Here is a 19,099-nt window from a genome sequence, read left to right on the forward strand (position 1 = left end):
GCACATGGACATATCTTAAGCATTTGAAGGTGCACAGGGACATATCTTAAGCATATGCATGTGCACAGGGACATATCTTAAGCATATGCAGGTGCACATGGACATATCTTAAGCATATGCAGGTGCACAGGGACATATCTTAAGCATATGCAGGTGCACAGGGACATATCTTAAGCATATGCAGGTGCACAGGGACATATCTTAAGCATATGCAGGTGCACAGGGACATATCTTAAGCATATGAAGGTGCACATGCACATACCTTAAGCATATGCAGGTGCACATGGACATATCTTAAGCATATGCAGGTGCACAGGGACATATCTTAAGCATATGCATGTGCACAGGGACATATCTTAAGCATATGCAGGTGCACAGGAACGTATTTTAAACATCTCCAGGTGCACAGGGACATATCTTAAGCATATGCAGGTGCACAGGAATATATCTTAAGCATATGCAAGTGCACAGGAACAAATCTTAAGCATATGCAGATGCACATGGGCATATCTTAAGCATATGCAGGTGCACAGGGACATATCTTAAGCATATGCATGTGCACAGGGACATATCATAAGCATATGCATGTGCACAGGGACATATCTTAAGCATATGAAGGTGCACATGGACATATCTTAAGCATATGCAGATGCACAAGAATATATCTTAAGCATATGCAGGTGCACAGGAACATATCTTAAGCATATGCAGGTGCACATGGACATATCTTAAGCATTTGAAGGTGCACAGGGACATATCTTAAGCATATGCATGTGCACAGGGACATATCTTAAGCATATGCAGGTGCACATGGACATATCTTAAGCATATGCAGGTGCACAGGGACATATCTTAAGCATATGCAGGTGCACAGGGACATATCTTAAGCATATGCAGGTGCACAGGGACATATCTTAAGCATATGCATGTGCACAGGGACATATCTTAAGCATATGAAGGTGCACATGCACATACCTTAAGCATATGCATGTGCACAGGAACAAATCTTAAGCATATGCAAGTGCACAGGAATATATCTTAAGCATATGCAAGTGCACAGGAACAAATCTTAAGCATATGCAAGTGCACAGGAACATATCTTAAGCATATGCAGATGCACAAGAATATATCTTAAGCATATGCAGGTGCACAGGAACATATCTTAAGCATATGCAGGTGCACAGGAACATATCTTAAGCATATGCAGGTGCACAGGGACATATCTTAAGCATATGCAGGTGCACAGGGACATATCTTAAGGGTATGCAGGTGCACAGTGACATATGCAGGTGCACAAAAATGTATCTTAAAATAATTTCTTCTATTGTGCATTATACATACTCTAGCCGACAGCCTACACATACTCACTTGTGATATATTGGATTCCATTAAAGGGGTTAAAGCCGTCTTTCTTTACACTTTCACTCATTTCCAGCAGCCATTCACCCTACCAAGTCATCAATAACACCCTCAGATACTCCATGTAATACAGCAAAAATGAAAAAGCTTTTGCCCCAATGTTCAATTACTTGCACTCTATAAATGATAGATGGGAGAGGTCTGATTGTTCCTGGTAGGAGCCCCTCAAGCCCATGTGATTCTATGAGCTACAAAAGATGGAGATATTGGTTCGCTATAAATACCAACTACAAGCAGCCCATTATATTCCGGCCCAATAGAAAAATCAATGCAGTGAATGGCACCTAATGCAGAGTCCCGGGGCTCACACATTACCCAATGTGCAGAGTCAACACAATATATAACATTGAGCTGGGACTCAGCTTTATCGGTGACACATTCATGGAGAATACAGATGTGATCATCCTGGAGGCGTCATATCTGCACAAAGACTCCAGAACTTCATATTTACTTCTATTATGACAGGTATCCACCCGGCTGCCATACTGCTCCTCTTATGTATATGGAAGAAGATTTTTTTTTGTCTTATTCAGAATCTATTGACTTTTTTTTTCTTTATAAAATTTGCAGAAAAGACGGAAATGTAATTAATGCCTAAAGGAGAATGGCGGCATATAATGGGAACGGTCGTGTACTTGCCATCGGCTGTAGAATTTCCATAACAGGAAGCCATGACAGACTGTAGCATGCTATAATGCTATATGTGAGGGGTGGAGGCTGGGAATCTATAGACCAGGACAAGGGTTAATTATCCTATAGATACTAATATTCATGGATATATAGGACGTTGTATTGTCCGTGCTCTAGAGGGGTGTCAGGATTAGGACTATAGAAATGTACAGGACAAGGAGACACCTCAATGTTTTCCTATTTTCCATGATGTCTCCGTTCCTTCCATCCTATCACTTTACAATCACTGTGCATTGAATAATAAGAAAAGGAAATTTGTTTTACATTTATAGATTTTCTTGAGTTCTGCCTTCTCTTAGAATAACACTTAAGAAGTGAGTTGAATAGACAAAGAAAGTTGGGGTGCAGGATAATGACACACTGACACTTTAGGTATAAGATAATGACACGCTGACACTTGGGGTACAGGAAAACAACAGGTGGACACTTGGGGTAATGACACTCTGACCCTTGAAGGATAAGATAATGACACACTGACACTTGGGGTACAGGGTACTGATACACTGATAATTGGGGTAAAGGATAATGACAGGCTGAAATTTGGGGTACAGGACACTGACATGCTGACACTGGGTTGTTTAGAGTATAAGATAATGACACTAAGGGTACAAGATAACAACAATTGGGTTACAGATAATGATATTTGGGGTAAAGGACAATGAAGCTTGGGGTACAGGATAAATATAGTTGGGGTACAGGATAACACACACTGAAATTTGGGTTACAGGATAAAGACATGCTGACTCTGGGGGAACAGGATAATGACATTTGGGGTAAAGGATAAGGACACTTGGTGTACAGGATTATGACACTTGCGGTACAGGATTATGATGCTTGTGGTACAGGATAATGATGTTTGGGGTACAATATAATGACGCTTGGGGTACAGGATAATGATGTTTGGGGTACAGGATTATGATGCTTGGGGTACAGGATAATGATGTTTGGGGTACAGGATTATGATGCTTGGGGTACAGGATAATGATGTTTGGGGTACAGGATTATGATGCTTGGGGTACAGGATAATGATGTTTGGGGTACAGGATTATGATGCTTGGGGTACAGGATAATGATGTTTGGGGTACAGGATTATGATGCTTGGGGTACAGGATAATGATGTTTGGGGTACAGGATAATGACACTTGGGGTACAGGATAATGGCACATGGGGTGCAAGACACTGACACTTTGGGTCCAGGACATTCCTCCTTCCACTTAATTGTGCGCCTGCTCTCCCCTGTCTCCACTCCCTCATGATATATACAGCCCTATGTGCAGTATATACAGTCCAGGTATCTGAGCGCCCTGTAATCTGGTGAAATATGACACAGACCTCTATAAATCTCGGCTTTCTCAGGAGATCAATATCTCCCATGCTGAGCTCCATACTGGAAGTTTCCATGTGTCATAAGATGACAATTAATAGCAGCCCTGACATGAGCCTATAAAATAAAGCACTCAGCAATAAAACATGGCTTCCCTTGTAACTCATCCCGGGCGGATTGTCAATCACTCGGAACCATTGTATACAAGTGATACAGATGAAGTCAGTGAATAGAACGACCTTCACTATCTGGAATTACTAGGAAAACATATGCAAGAGTAAATAACAAATACGTGTCCGCTGCACAGCGAGCAGCACTCTGATGACACATTGGTCTCTGCTCTTTCGCTTGCACACTATAGTATCACGGCGCCCGGCAGCCGCCCCCATCCAGAGCAGCGGTATAATGCAGTTCACTATGCTATGTAATGTATAATTAATACCTCCAGCTAGTGCGCTAATACACTGAGAGCTCTGCTACCTCCAGCGCTGGGAGGTTATAACAAGGTTATAGTCTGCGAATGGGCCACATCTACATGTAATTAAACCATCAGCGCACCATCTTGGGAGCTGAGATGTCATTTATTACCCGTCAAGTTCATACAAATAGACAGAAGATTCATTTCCAGCTCTTCATTTGCAAAATTTAGCAGAAAACAAACTTGTAAATCTTGCAGCTAAGAAAGAAGCGATGAAGATAACAAGGGATGAGAAGGTCGTGTAGCGATCGCCCTGTAACCTGGATACATTATACTGTCCATGTCTCCGGGGTATATACTATAGAACTACACGTCTATTTTTAGTTGATACTTTGTTGCATCTTTCATGGGTTAACTGGAAGTCTAACAGACTCAGCTCTGCTATGCTAGCTATGAGTCCTTTCCAGTACAGTATTTTCAGATTGTATATTATGGATATAACTATCTACTGCATATAGCAACAAGTGGAGTAGCTGCATGTGGGCCCCCAACTAAGAGGGGCCCTTCCGATCTGCTAGTATTGCTACTGGAGAAAGAAGAAAAAAACAAGGCGACTCTCCTGAACCTAGGAGGATACTATGATGACAAAGGATACTAGCTACCTAATATAGGTGCCTGCTTGTGGGCCCTGCAGCTACGAGGGGCCCCTCCAATCTATCAGTATTGCTAGAAGTGATTATTGCAGAAAGGAGGAAAAGACAAGGAGATTCTCCCCACCCTAGGAGAATACTATAATGACAACGGATACTAGTTACCTACTGTAGGTACCAAGAAGTAGAGTGCCTGCTTGTGGGCCCTCCAGCTACAAGGGGCCAATCCAGTCTATCAGTATTGCCAGGAGTGATTATTGAGAAAGGAAGAAAAGACAAGGAGACCTTCCTAACCCTGAGATATTACTATAATGACTAAGGGTACTAGTTACCTACTATAGGTACCAAGAAGTAGAGTGCCTGCTTGTGGGACCTCCACCTACGAGGCAACCCTCCAATCTATCAGTATTGCTAGCAGTGCAGAAAGGAGGAAAAGTCAAGGAGACCCTCCTAACCCTGAGAATACTATGGCACCAATGGTTACTTACTATAGGTAACTGCAAGTGGAGTGCCTGCATGTGGGCCCCCCAGAGGGGCCCTCCAATCTTCTAGTTTTGTTAGGAAGGGGGGGGGGGGGGTAAAAAGAAGAAAGAAGGAACCTCTCCTGACAATGACAGAATATTATGATGACAATGGATACTTGTTACCTACTATAGTATCTGCTTGTGCCCCCCCCCCCAGGTAAGTGGGCCCCTCTAATCTATTAGCATTGCTGACAATACACATGGACATCAGAATAGAATAGTGTCAGCCTCATGCCCCTATCTAGACTGAGTCTGGATAACAATGTGCTCAGATAACACTCCCTTATAGAAAGAAATTGGACCTCACTGCCCCCCCCCCCCCCACCACCACCACCACCTTCTGCTCATTTCTTTTCCTTAAGAAAGCTGGCCTGCAATAAATGAAGAACGTGCAATAGGGCTCAGTCCAGCGGAAGCCGCCATTCCATTACCATTAAGGCGCACTTATCAGATTCTGCACAGCTTTATTGCTTTGCACCTGGCCCAGATGACCGAGTCCTAGGCATACAATCCAGTTACTGCCCTCACACTGTGTCTTCCAGCTTCTAAAGCTTAGTGCAGAACTCTACGGCAGAGAGCTGCATTGCCATCTACAGGCCATAGCCATCCTAATGCAAATCATCTCACATTTCATTCTGTAGCAGTACCGATTAATCATTAGGTGATTGTGTTTTTAGGCCTCGGCCAGGCACTGACTACGATTTTGGCTTGTAATCTGCATCATTGCTAAATATACTAAGACAAAACCAGGAATCAGAAGAAATGGAAGCCGTGAAATTCCACAGACAACAAGGACAAGAAGGAATTCATTTCTAAATTACCTGTCGTGTGTGGATGGGACCAGGCGCCTTGAAGCCTCCTTGACAACTGCACTCCGAGACACTGTAAGGATCCGAGCTGCTGGAGGAGCACTTAGACAATGAGTCACAGCCCACAACAAATGTGTTGTCCAGCGGTAGTTCCTGAATCACGTGATGTTTTTTAGGAGGAACCGGTGTCTCAGGTTTTATCTGGAAGGTAGGTTGCGGAGAAGCAGACTTGTAGTGCTTGGCCAGATCTGGACTATCAGGTTTGAATGTAGTCGGAGTAGTGCCCCAATTATATTTCCCCATAGTTTGCTCTTCTAACTCCACCGGGATGTCCAACGTGCCATTGATGTGTTCATGGGCTGGATCTTCGGTCTTAGATTCTTCGATAGTCACAAAATTGAGGAGAAGATTTTTTGGAGAACGCTTCTTCTTCTTTCTCTTTTTCTTGATCTGACGGTTTTCTTGGTTTGGAGAAACCCACTCTCCACTCTGCTTGTTCTTCTGAACCACCTTGTGGCGGGGGGTTTGGCGGCAACGTACCAGAGCCGTGACAAAAATGACCAAAATCACAGTCATGGTCCCTGCAATGATTGCAATGATGATTTTGACATAGTCGTTGGTTTGTGGTGTTATCTCTCCATCTCCGATGTTCTGTCCAACAGGTGTTTCCATGTTTCTCCTCACAAGTTCTTGAACATAAGATCCATTGGTGATGGTCTCATTAACAAACAAATGCACCAGCGCAAGAGTGTGGAAAGGCTCAGGCTTCCCTGAGTCATTTACTTTTATGACAAGTCGGTGTAACCCATGATCACCGGCCAGTATTTTCTCCTTCAAGCTAATATTACCACTCCTTTCATCGATGGTGAATAGACCCCTTGAGTTTCCTCCTACTATACTGTAACGTAAGTCTGCATTTATCCCGGTGTCATTATCCACGGCAAAGACTTTGGTTACAATCGAGCCAGGGTTGGTTGAGGTTGGCACCAATTCATACGAGTAATTGGTGGATGGGATGACAAATACAGGCCTGTTATCATTGACGTCCTCAACGAAGATGGTCACTTTTACCGTTGAAGATTTTTGAGGGGTTCCTCGATCAACGGCTTTGACTTGAAAAGTGTAGGAACCTTGTTGCTCCCTGTCAAAGGTTATATTTGGTTTAATAACCCCTGTATGGGGATCAATTATAAAATTATCCCTTGCGTTCACAAGGGAGAGAGTAAACTCAGCGTTCTCTCCGATATCTTCATCCGTTACCGTGATGAGACCAACGGTGCCATAAGTCGGTAGATTCTCTGGCACATAAAAGTTGTATTCATTATGGGTGAATGAGGGACTGTTATCATTTTGATCCAGAACTGATAAGGTCACTGTGGTATTGGTTTGTAGGGAAGGCAATCCATTATCCCTAGCAATCACGGTAAAGGTATACCTGTCCTGCTTCTCCCGGTCCAATTTCCTTACAGCGGTGAGAATACCTGTGCGTCTATCAAGGTTAAATATGGTAGGGGCATTGGGGCCCAGCATATAACTCAGCTCAGCATTGCGCCCACTATCTGCATCGGTGGCGCTAATTTTGGTCAACTCTGTGCCAGGTGGATTGTTTTCCACAAAAGACAGACCAATGACAGGAAGAGTAAAAATCGGAGGATTGTCGTTCTCATCCTTCACTTTAATAAGTAGCATAGCAGATTGGTTGAGTGGTGGCTTTCCAGAATCGGAGGCAACGATTTTGATTGCATATTCCCTGGTGGTTTCATAATCCAGAGGGGCCGCCGTCTCCAATAGGAACTGATTGTCAAACACTGGTTTTAACCTGAAGGGAACGTCATGGTCCGTGAAACAAGTCACCTTGCCATTAAGATCGGCATCCTTATCTGTAACGGTGATCAAGGCGATTTTTGTATTAATTGGCGCCTTCTCGGATATTTGCACAGTTCCATTTACTGGGTTTATAATATACCTTGTATCAATCGAAGGAATGTTATCATTGATGTCTGTGATGTTTATGGTGACGGTGGCCCGAGATGGAGTCGAACTGCCATCACTTGCCAAAACTGTTAATTTATGGTAGTGAGATTCTTCACGATCCAGAGGTTCCTTGACTGTAATTAATCCAGTATTATTGTCAATGGCAAAATGGCGCCTGGCAAGGTTGGAAATCTGATTTCCAAAATAAAAATGAATCTTGGCATTGGAGCCCAGGTCAGCATCAGTGGCATGAAGCTGTGTCACGGAGGTCCCCACCGCAGCGTCTTCTGGAATATTCACTTCAATGTCTTTATCCTTAAAAACAGGACGATTGTCATTCACGTCGGTGACCGTGACTTGTAAAATTGCCGTACTCGACCTCGGAGGATTCCCACCATCTTCCACTTTGATTTTCATGACGTAAGTATCCCTCTGCTCTCGGTCCAGGCTCTGCTGGACAATAAGTTGGGGCCACTTATCTCCTTCAGGAGTTTCGATGACGTCAAGTCCAAAGACATTTTGGCCCTATAATAACAAAAAAAGAACAAAACAGCCAATGAATATTTTTGTAGTGAACAACATAAACAACTCTCAAGAACATTATCTAAAAGTATCAATATAGTGATCAATCAACTATTCATGGATATATGATGATTACCATCCAAAATGGCCAGTTCCAATATGACGAAGACTCATATCAAGTTCCAATGGATGACTTTATGTATGTTGATTGGCCAATTTTGGAGAAAACATGAGGCCAGTTGAGTCTAAAGCCTAAAGCGAACCATGTGAACCCTCTGTAGAGCAAAATGCATTTGATGGTTTTGATCAGTGAAGGTCTGGATCCTAAAACCCTCTTAAGGGTGAATAGATACATTAAAGTATATGGGGCTGTGTTCCGGCCGTTAATACAATGTCATGTGAAGTCTATAAGCCCATATACCAATATGTTGCCAGCATTTTGGGCTACGCGCGCCGCATAGAACGGTGAGTACACAAGGTGCATAGGGGTGGGGGGGCTGGGGTACAGGGGTGCTTGGGCCGCGGGCTCCAGGGGTGGGGGGTTCGGGGATGGGGACACCATGCTGGGGGTGGAGTGGGTGGGAGTCAGAAGGAAAGAGGCCAGGGGGCACACCGGGCACCGCACTTCAGGTGAGTCGCGCAGGGAGGGGGGGCCACGGACAAAGTCGCGGGAAATGCTAGTAACTCAATTTCGAAACCAAAAAGTAAAGTCTTTTTGGCACTTTATAGTAGATTGTAGCTGTAAAATTTTGTTGCCATGAAATTACACTGGAATCTTATGAACGGCCCCCATTACAGCAGCCCCGGGGGGTGATCTATTCCCACCCCTCTACTTTCTACACCGATAGTACTCTCGATAACTTTCTTCTTCTGGTTTGCCTGCGAATAATCATAATGACATTATCCATTCCTTAAAGCGGGTTAAGCTAATAAATTAAATACACTTTTAGAGATGTTAATCTAATTTTCTAGCCCAGATGGGTCCGCGCTGCCAGGAAGCATGAAAATAAATTCCCAGAAAATATATTTAAAACTGATTAACTCGAGAAACATCTAACAAGCCGACTGGCGGATGCCAAGGAGAACCCGCACATCTAACCATTTTGCTTTAACTGGCAATTTATTTAACCAAATACAATACAAAAATTTCATTTTCGTGTCTCTTATAGGCCTGATCATGCAATGGGTGTGAAGGGAGCTTGTCCCGGGGCCTTCACCAGCAGGTTCTCGTCATAGTATTAGACCTGCTGGTATTGGAGAGGACCTGCCGGTATTGGAGAGGGCCTGCTGGTATTGGAGAGGACCTGCTGGTATTGGAGAGGACCTGCTGGTATTGGAGAGGACCTGCTGGTATTGGAGAGGACCTGCTAGTATTGGAGAGGACCTGCTGGTATTGGAGAGGAGCTGCTGGTATTGAAGAGGACCTGCTGGTATTGGAGAGGACCTGCTGGTATTGGAGAGGACCTGCTGGTATTGAAGAGGACCTGCTGGTATTGGAGAGGAGCTGCTGGTATTGGAGAGGACCTGCTAGTATTGGAGAGGACCTGCTGGTATTGGAGAGGACCTGCTGGTATTGGAGAGGGCCTGCTGGTATTGGAGAAGACCTGCTAGTATTGGAGAAGACCTGCTGGTATTGGAGAGGACCTGCTGGTATTGGAGAGGGCCTGCTGGTATTGGAGAGGACCTGCTAGTATTGGAGAGGACCTGCTGGTATTGGAGAGGACCTGCTAGTATTGGAGAGGAGCTGCTGGTATTGGAGAGGAGCTGCTAGTATTGGAGAGGGCCTGCTGGTATTGGAGAAGACCTGCTAGTATTGGAGAAGACCTGCTGGTATTGGAGAGGACCTGCTGGTATTGGAGAGGGCCTGCTGGTATTGGAGAGGACCTGCTAGTATTGGAGAGGACCTGCTAGTATTGGAGAGGACCTGCTGGTATTGGAGAGGAGCTGCTGGTATTGGAGAGGAGCTGCTAGTATTGGAGAGGAGCTGCTGGTATTGGAGAGGACCTGCTGGTATTGGAGAGGACCTGCTGGTATTGGACAGGACCTGCTGGTATTGGAGAGGACCTGTTGGCGGAGGTCCTGGAGAGGATTAGCCAAAATCCCATCCACTTGGCAGGTAATGTAATACGCAGCGTTTTCGCACCGTGGGCCCCGGCCTTGAGTGTTTTCTTATTTCTCAGACTATCCCTGCACGTTCTGAGCCTCCCCCATTCACATCCTCTGTTTTATGACTAAACTTGTTGATTTTTACAACAAATAATTGCTTTCTTGTAGTGAGGAGACATTTCATTATTGTTCTTCTGAGGTTATTCCTGATATTTTTTATCAGTTTTTATTGGCAGGATAATAAAACTTTCTCTATACATTTTGTTGTTTGCAGAGAAATATACATTATGCAAATCAAGTCTGGAAGATTTTCATGACTGTTGAGTAACACTGACGTCTGTGCAACCTGCAATCCATCAACCATCAGGGCTCAGTGAAAAGTACAACGACAGCAGATATAAGCACTAATAATACCAGGTGGGGGCTAAGAGAGGGGGTGGGGGGAATTTTACCATCACAAATAAACCTAAGGTCTAGAGGTTCAATGGTCCCCCACATATGAGACTATCAATATTTACTGTGTGTATTATCCCTGTACTGTGACATCACTATGTGTATTATCTCTGTACTGTGACATCACTGTGTATTATCCCTGTACTGTGACATCACTGTGTGTATTATCCCTGTACTGTGACATCAGTGTGTATTATCCTGTACTGTGACATCACTGTGTGTATTATCTGTGTACTGTGACATCACTGTGTGTATTATCCCTGTACTGTGACATCACTGTGTGTATTATCTGTGTACTGTGACATCACTGTGTGTATTATCCCTGTACTGTGACATCACTATGTGTATTATCTCTGTACAGTGACATCACTGTGTATTATATCTGTACTGTTACATCACTGTGTGTATTATCCTGTACTGTGACATCACTGTGTGTATTATCCCTGTACTGTGACATCACTGTGTGTATTATTCTTGTACTGTGACATCACTGTGTGTATTATCCCTGTACTGTGACATCACTGTGTGTATTATCCCTGTACTGTGACATCACTGTGTGTATTATCCCTGTACTGTGACATCACTGTGTGTATTATCTCTGTACTGTGACATCACTGTGTGTATTATCTCTGTACTGTGACATCACTGTGTGTATTATCTCTGTACTGTGACATCACTGTGTGTATTATCTCTGTACTGTGACTTCTTTATACTAAAGTAAACCTAGCAGCAGACGTCTTCAGTAGGCCAATGGTTACCAGGACTATAAATGACAGATAAAGTTCCTGGACTTGTTGAGTCTCTGTTAGTTTTTCTTGTGTATCAGGGTTTTTCCCTCTAGTATAAAACAATCATACACTCTCGGTTGTGGAGCTTACAATCAGCAGCTTATTTTATACCTGAGGAAATCTGAATGAAGCGCAGTCTATTTCCAGCTCTCGTAGATGTGATTTGTGAGATCCCTCAGCTCAGAAATCTGACGAGTTCTCCGCAGCTTGTTTGTTTCAGTTCAATAGTATCAATCAGAGGGGAAAATGCGCAGTTGGAGTTTACGGCTTTTTACGAGAAGATGTTAATTTTCACCGACTTTCTGATTAGAAGTCGTCGAACAATCCAAAGTGTCAATGACAGAACAGACGGCGAAGTCCCCCAGTGCTACCATTGTGCTCAGGCTCAGGGACCTCATCGGAAGGTGGGTACATATCAACCAAAATCCTCCCACAACCCATCTGTACTCCCTGCAGATCCCAGCACTGAATCATATTAAGAATCTAGCAGATATCACTGTATACAATGTAGCTATAAACTGCAACATTGTAGCAAATACAACAAAGCAAACTGCATCCTCATTCACTGTATCATATGTAAGAAAGCAAAGCTGTAAATTCTTCTATTGATCTATAGTTACCACTTTTATACTCTAGTCACTCCCAGAGCTGCATTCCTTGAAGCTGACCTAAGATATTTCATGTTGTTATAGTACAGATTGTACAGCAGATGCAATCCCGGGTGTGAATAATACATTAAAGAAAAGTCATGTAAGGACATTTATCAGCCGGACCACTGACTGTCAGACAAGCCGCCTTATGGAAAGGGATTTAGTCTAAGTGGACACCCCCTTTAAACAAAGCCACTGCAGTCAACACAGCAAAATGATGAACGCAGCTTTGGATGTGATTGGAGGATACATTGTGATAGAACACTAGTGCAAGGACAACTTGTTCTATATTGAGGTTAAACAAATTAAGGCAATTCCAACAAATTGATGTGTGGTCGTGTACCCTAAAAGGAAGCTGGGAAGAACTTTGGATGCAGCTCTAGCTGTGATTGGAGTATCATATGCAACATATGATAAAGCAGATCACTTGTGAGCTTTAACTGTAGTACAGACATGGCTCTTGGCTTAGTAAACAGGAGCAGACAATAAACTGGGTCTCCTCCATACCTGCCCCATATCTATCGGGGTAGCAGCTGCCACAGGGCCCAGGACATTAGGGGCTCGGCGACAGCCGCTACCGCTGCGTTTCTTTTTCCTAATAAGCTGTTACCGGCTGGAGTAACTCCAACCGGTAATGGGCCCTATTGACTTACCGATCCTTGCAGGGGACGGGACTGGTAAGTGACGCCGTGGGCCCCACAAACATTATTATTATACTCGGGGGTCTTTTCAGACCCCCAAATATAATGATTGGAGGCCCAGGAGAGGTAAGTGAATATAAAAAAAACACTGTTACTTACCTCTCAGGGCAGGCTTTGGGCCTACTTCTGTGACGTCCCTGATGTCACGTGATCGGGGTCTGCATCCCAGGTCATGTGGCATCCCGGACGTCATTGATGATGGCCGACACCACCGAGGAGTGCAGCGGAGCCAGGGATTATTATACTCTGGGGTCTGAACTATTGTGGGGTATAATACTGTGTGTAGGGGCCACTATGGGGCATAATACTGTGTGCAGGGGCCACTATGGGACATAATACTGTGTGCAGGGGCCACTATGGGGGATAATACTGTGTGCAGGGGCCACTATGGGAAATAATACTGTGTGCAGGGGCCACTATGGGACATAATACTGTGTGCAGGGGCCACTATGGGGAATAATACTGTGTACAGGGGCCACTATGGGACATAATACTGTGGGTAGGGGCCACTATGGGACATAATACTGTGGGTAGGAGCCACTATGGGGCATAATACTGTGTGTAGGGGCCACTATGGGGCATAATACTGTGTGTAGGGGCCACTATGGGGCATAATACTGTGTGTAGGGGCCACTATGGGGCATTATACTGTGTGCAGGGGCCACTATGGGGCATTATACTGTGTGCAGGGGCCACTATGGGGCATTCGCGCAGGGAGAAGGGGGGTCGGCCGGGGTCTTGGCATCGGGGGGCATGTCAAAAGTTCGCCACGGGGCCCCGCCATTCCTAGTTATACCACTGACGCACACACAGGGATGTAACTTGAGTGGGTGCAGAGGGTACAGTTGCATTCTGGCCCAGGAACCTTAGGGGGCCCATAAGGTGTCTTTTCCTAATATGTATACAATACAACGTAGTTGGGGGGCCTGGTATAGATTTTACATTGGGGCCCATGACCTTCATATGTTAAACCTGGGCCCACGTGCATCTTTTTCCTTCTCGACTCAGACCCGGCCGCTGTTCATTTGTGTAATGTATGAAAACAAAAGACCTGGCGAGTCGTCCGTAAAATAAGTAAAAGGTAAAAAGGCAACAAAAAGACTCTCAGAGTTCTTGGTGAGTAATGTGACCCCAAGATGTACACCCTCCTAGTGCCGACACCTCTGCTGTTTAATACGACAATTGATCAGAGAGAACAACGGGAATACAAATGATATTAGAACGAAGGAATTTCCTTTCTTTTTTTGTGCAGGAATCATATTGTAAGTGTTGAGTGGCTGCAACAATGGTGGCAAAACTCAATCAAGAGCGAGCGGCTGCGAGAGGCACAATGGGAGGAAACGGCTGACACCATACCAGCGCGGCGGCGACGGCTGCACAAAGACTTTATAAAATCACAGATTAAAAGGAATTAGTTAATTAAAATCCAAAAATAGAAAGAACATGGAGACGAAGATCTGATGATGGGTCATGTGACCAGCTCAATGTATCAACGTAACGCGGTACAGAAAGGGGCACTAACTGCAAGGGAGGCGCCAGAATGGGGCAGTGAGTAGCTTGAGGCGGCCTCAAATTATAGGGGATAAGAGGCGGATTTTTGGGAGGACAGTTCAAGGGAGATACTCATGACTGTGCTGTAAAGCAGATCACTAAATGCTGTTAACAGAGAAGAGGAAAAGTTGCGGCAAGATAGCCGCCCCTATAATCATGTGCAGAAAATAGAATAGAAAAAAACTCTACAATCACAAAATAAAAACTGATAAAAAAATGCAATGTACAATATAACTGGTTTTAAGGCTTTTACCCATGCCTTGAAAATCCAGCACTCTCCTATCTGGGATAGATTTATAGCTGGGATTATCCTGATCAATGAATAGAATTCCCAAACTGCAGTGAAGACTGACACATGCAGATCAATAGGAGAAAAAAATGTAATTTTGATTGCATGTTAGAGACTGAACCTTGGCTCACAATTACTGGTGGACTGTCAGATATATAGGGGGCTCTGCAATGACCTAGTAATGACAGGGGCACCGTTTACTGACTTTCTGTTGAAATATATGGACATAGTATAAGAGCTGAGGGTGGATCTAATGCCTAAAGACCTATGACATCACTTGAGGCCTCATAGGGTGACATCATGGACAGTAATGACATCATTACGTAACATTACAGGGCCGGATACAGTTCCAAGTTCTATTTTCATACACATTTTACTGCCTGTAATTTCCCCGCAGCCCTATAAAATATTATGGGAAGACTTTGGAGGGATTCCAGTAATAAATACATATTACAAGGCTGCTATCTGTCTGATCCCCGCTGTATCAGCGACACTTGGATGGATCTTAAAGGGATACTCAACCTCAGGCCAACACTTCCTCCATAGTCAGCTGACACACTCCTCAGTTTTTGTATAAGATCGGTATACCAGCGATGTAGTCATGATCACCCCAGCCCTGCAGGTAGATAGGTTAGGGCCACCAGAACAAAAAAAAAAAAATTGGTTTCCCCTTATGAATTGTTGTTTCTGAGACATTTACATGGTTGGGGTGATATGCTTGTTCTGGTGACACTAACCTATCTATCTGCAGGGCTGGGGTGATATGCTGGTTCTGCTGACAGTAACCTATCTATCTGCGGGACTGGGGTGATAACTGCAATACCAGACACATCCTGTGGACTACTGTGGCGCTGTTCATGGAACACAGCCATGTTTGTTTTATCCTGCTCAACCCCTGGTAATACCGCCAACAATCGGCTCATTAACCCACGAATACCCATTTCTATTTACATAGTAATTAGACTACGATGACATTTGTGCATTAATAAGCACCAGATCTTAAAGGGTTCTATCTGAGACTATGATATTGAGCTTCTTCTTTTTCTACGGCCAGTGATGTCCCGTCTATTTGTCACATGGCTATGCTGTAGCTCAGTCCCATTCAAATGAATTGGGCTGAGTTGCAATACCAAGCACATCCACTATACAATGTATGGCGCTGTGCTTGGTAAGCAGTGAAGAAAACCAGCAATCCCTTTAAAATCTGGAATTTCTGGCTATATATACAGTCCTATGAAAAAGTTTGGGCACCCCTATTAATCTTAATCATTTTTAGTTCTAAATATTTTGGTGTTTGCAACAGCCATTTCAGTTTGATATATCTAATAACTGATGGACACAGTAATATTTCAGGATTGAAATGAGGTTTATTGTACTAACAGAAAATGTGCAATATGCATTAAACCAAAATTTGACCGGTGCGAAAGTATGGGCACCCTTATCATTTTATTGATTTGAATTCCCCTAACTACTTTTTACTGACTTACTGAAGCACAAAATTGGTTTTGTAACCTCAGTGAGCTTTGACCTTCATAACCAGATGTATCCAATCATAAGAAAAGGTATTTAAGGTGGCCAATTGCAAGTTGTTCTCCTATTTGAATCTCCTCTGAAGAGTGGCATCATGGGCTACTCAAAACAACTCTCAAATGATCTGAAAACAAAGATTGTTCAACATAGTTGTTCAGGGGAAGGATACAAAAAGTTGTCTCAGAGATTTAACCTGTCAGTTTCCACTGTGAGGAACATAGTAAGGAAATGGAAGACCACAGGGACAGTTCTTGTTAAGCCCAGAAGTGGCAGGCCAAGAAAAATATCAGAAAGGCAGAGAAGAAGAATGGTGAGAACAGTCAAGGACAATCCACAGACCACCTCCAAAGAGCTGCAGCATCATCTTGCTGCAGATGGTGTCACTGTGCATCGGTCAACTATACAGCGCACTTTGCACAAATAGAAGCTGTATGGGAGAGTGATGAGAAAGAAGCCGTTTCTGCACGTACGCCACAAATAGAGTTGCCTGAGGTATGAAAAAGCACATTTGGACAAGGCAGCTTCATTTTGGAAACAAAAATTGAGTTGTTTGGTTATAAAAAAAAGGCGTTATGCATGGCGTCCAAAAAGAAACAGCATTCCAAGAAAAACACATGCTACCCACTGTAAAATTTGGTGGAGGTTCCATCATGCTTTGGGGCTGTGTGGCCAATGCCGGCATCGGGAATCTTGTTAAAGTTGAGGGTCGCATGGATTCCACTCAGTATCAGCAGATTCTTGAGAATAATGTTCAAGAATCAGTGACGAAGTTGAAGTTACGCCGGGGATGGATATTTCAGCAAGACAATGATCCAAAACACCGCTCCAAATCCTCAGGCATTCATGCAGAGGAACAATTACAATGTTCTGGAATGGCCATCCCAGTCCCCAGACCTGAATATCATTGAACATCTGTGGGATGATTTGAAGCGGGCTGTCCATGCTCGGCGACCATCTAACTTAACTGAACTTGAATTGTTTGTCCAAAATACCTTTATCCAGGATCCAGGAACTGATTAAAAGCTACAGGAAGCGACTAGAGGCTGTTATCTTTGCAAAAGGAGGATGTACTAAATATTAATGTCACTTTTCTGTTGAGGTGCCCATACTTTTGCACCGGTCAAATTTTGGTTTAATGCATATTGCACATTTTCTGTTAGTACAATAAACCTCATTTCAATCCTGAAATATTACTGTGTCCATCAGTTATTAGATATATCAAACTGAAATGGCTGTTGCAAATACCAAAATATTTAGAACAAAAAATGATTAAGATTAATAGGGGTGCCCAAACTTTTTCATAGGACTGTAATAGCAATAAAGCTACAATAAGATCATTTAGCAGGAGGACAGAAGAAATGAAAACAGAAGAAAATACCAACAGTCTTAAAGATATGACATTTGGTCACAGTACGGCCATTGATGGCGGCGGGGCTGAGCACATCACGTCATGTACTGAGCATGGAGGATTTCCTGGCTTCCCAGTCGCCACCAGTGGCCCCAGCATGTGAGCAGCAGTGGACTGGTAATGGCGTTCTATAGATTACTCCTGTACTAAAGCCGGAATTAAGTTCTTAAAACTTGTCTGGCATTCTTAGAGAGGAATTGTGATCATTTTCCGCACGCACGGCTTCTGAGCAGTATTAGCTCTCCGGGTAATCTAGAATATTGGGGCCGTATTTGGCTTTGCTAACAGTCAGCCTGACACCCTGCCAACAAAGTGGCAGCAGAACAGCGGAGCGTATGGAACAATCTCCAGTAGTGCACACGCCGCCACGCTGTGTAACGCATCCCTTCCTGAATTAAGCTGCCTGTCGTCTTCACCTGCAAGATTTCCAAGTCAAAGAAGGGAAAAATAAAAAGTGTGATTCTCCCAAATCTGCACGATCCACGAGAGCGGAAATAATTGTATCCGAACAAAAAAAATAAAATCACTGATAAAGTAAAGAGCGCGGCTGCTGCAGCTCGGGATATGGGATATTCTGCTGTTAATATGGGATGAAGGTAAAATCTGGCAGATATCAGCATGAGTACTAGTCTGTAACAATGTATCAACAGTAGTCTGTAACAATGTATCAACACAGGTGAGTAGTCTGTAACAATGTTTCAACACAGGTGAGTAGTCTGTAACAATGTATCAACACAGGTGAGTAGTCTGTAACAATGTATCAGGTGAAATGTATCAGTCTGCAGGTTGTCTACACTGGATACAATGGTAACAAACCACCATTCAAATCTGCGTTCAAGCCATTCTGCTCCACTATCAGCATGAAATATGCAAAGAGAAAAACCCTGCAAGAAATTTTGCAACCACTTCTGTTTTCCATTAATTGCATATAAAAATGTATCCTGAGCGCACCGTCTGAATACTCCTCAAGCATAAAAATAATAGAAACAATCCAATCCATTGACAGCTTTAGGAGGTGTCCACCATAGCACCCCACTATAAGCATGAAGCAGCTGGGGGATCTCCTCACCTGGCATACATTGCTGTGATCCCCTTAGCTGGTCCAGGCTCCTTAAGATATCCCAGCATCAGACATATTCGGTATATACAGTGACATGGTATTGGTCAAGTTAAGGTTTACTGATGCTGTTTATTTAGGCTAGGACAACACAGATAGTTTGCTGTGACTCCTACTGTACAACCAAAGATCGCTGGGTTGTCCCTAATGCTAGTGAATGGAGTCACGTTGAGACC

At 43.8% G+C, this 19,099-nt stretch overlaps 1 protein-coding gene across 3 annotated transcripts in view; it reads right to left on the reverse strand.

Annotated features, from left to right (window-relative positions):
- Window positions 1-19,099, reverse strand: part of LOC142184404 (protocadherin-11 X-linked-like) — a 905,556-nt gene that overhangs the window by 708,254 nt on the left and 178,203 nt on the right. For all 3 annotated transcript variants that reach the window (XM_075259249.1, XM_075259252.1, XM_075259250.1), the window contains exon 3: window positions 5,847-8,333. In XM_075259249.1, the coding sequence (XP_075115350.1) occupies window positions 5,847-8,333 (2,487 nt within the window). The remainder of the gene's footprint in view (window positions 1-5,846; window positions 8,334-19,099) is intronic.

Source organism: Leptodactylus fuscus, chromosome 11 (genome assembly GCF_031893055.1).
Source record: "Leptodactylus fuscus isolate aLepFus1 chromosome 11, aLepFus1.hap2, whole genome shotgun sequence".
NCBI lineage: Eukaryota > Metazoa > Chordata > Amphibia > Anura > Leptodactylidae > Leptodactylus > Leptodactylus fuscus.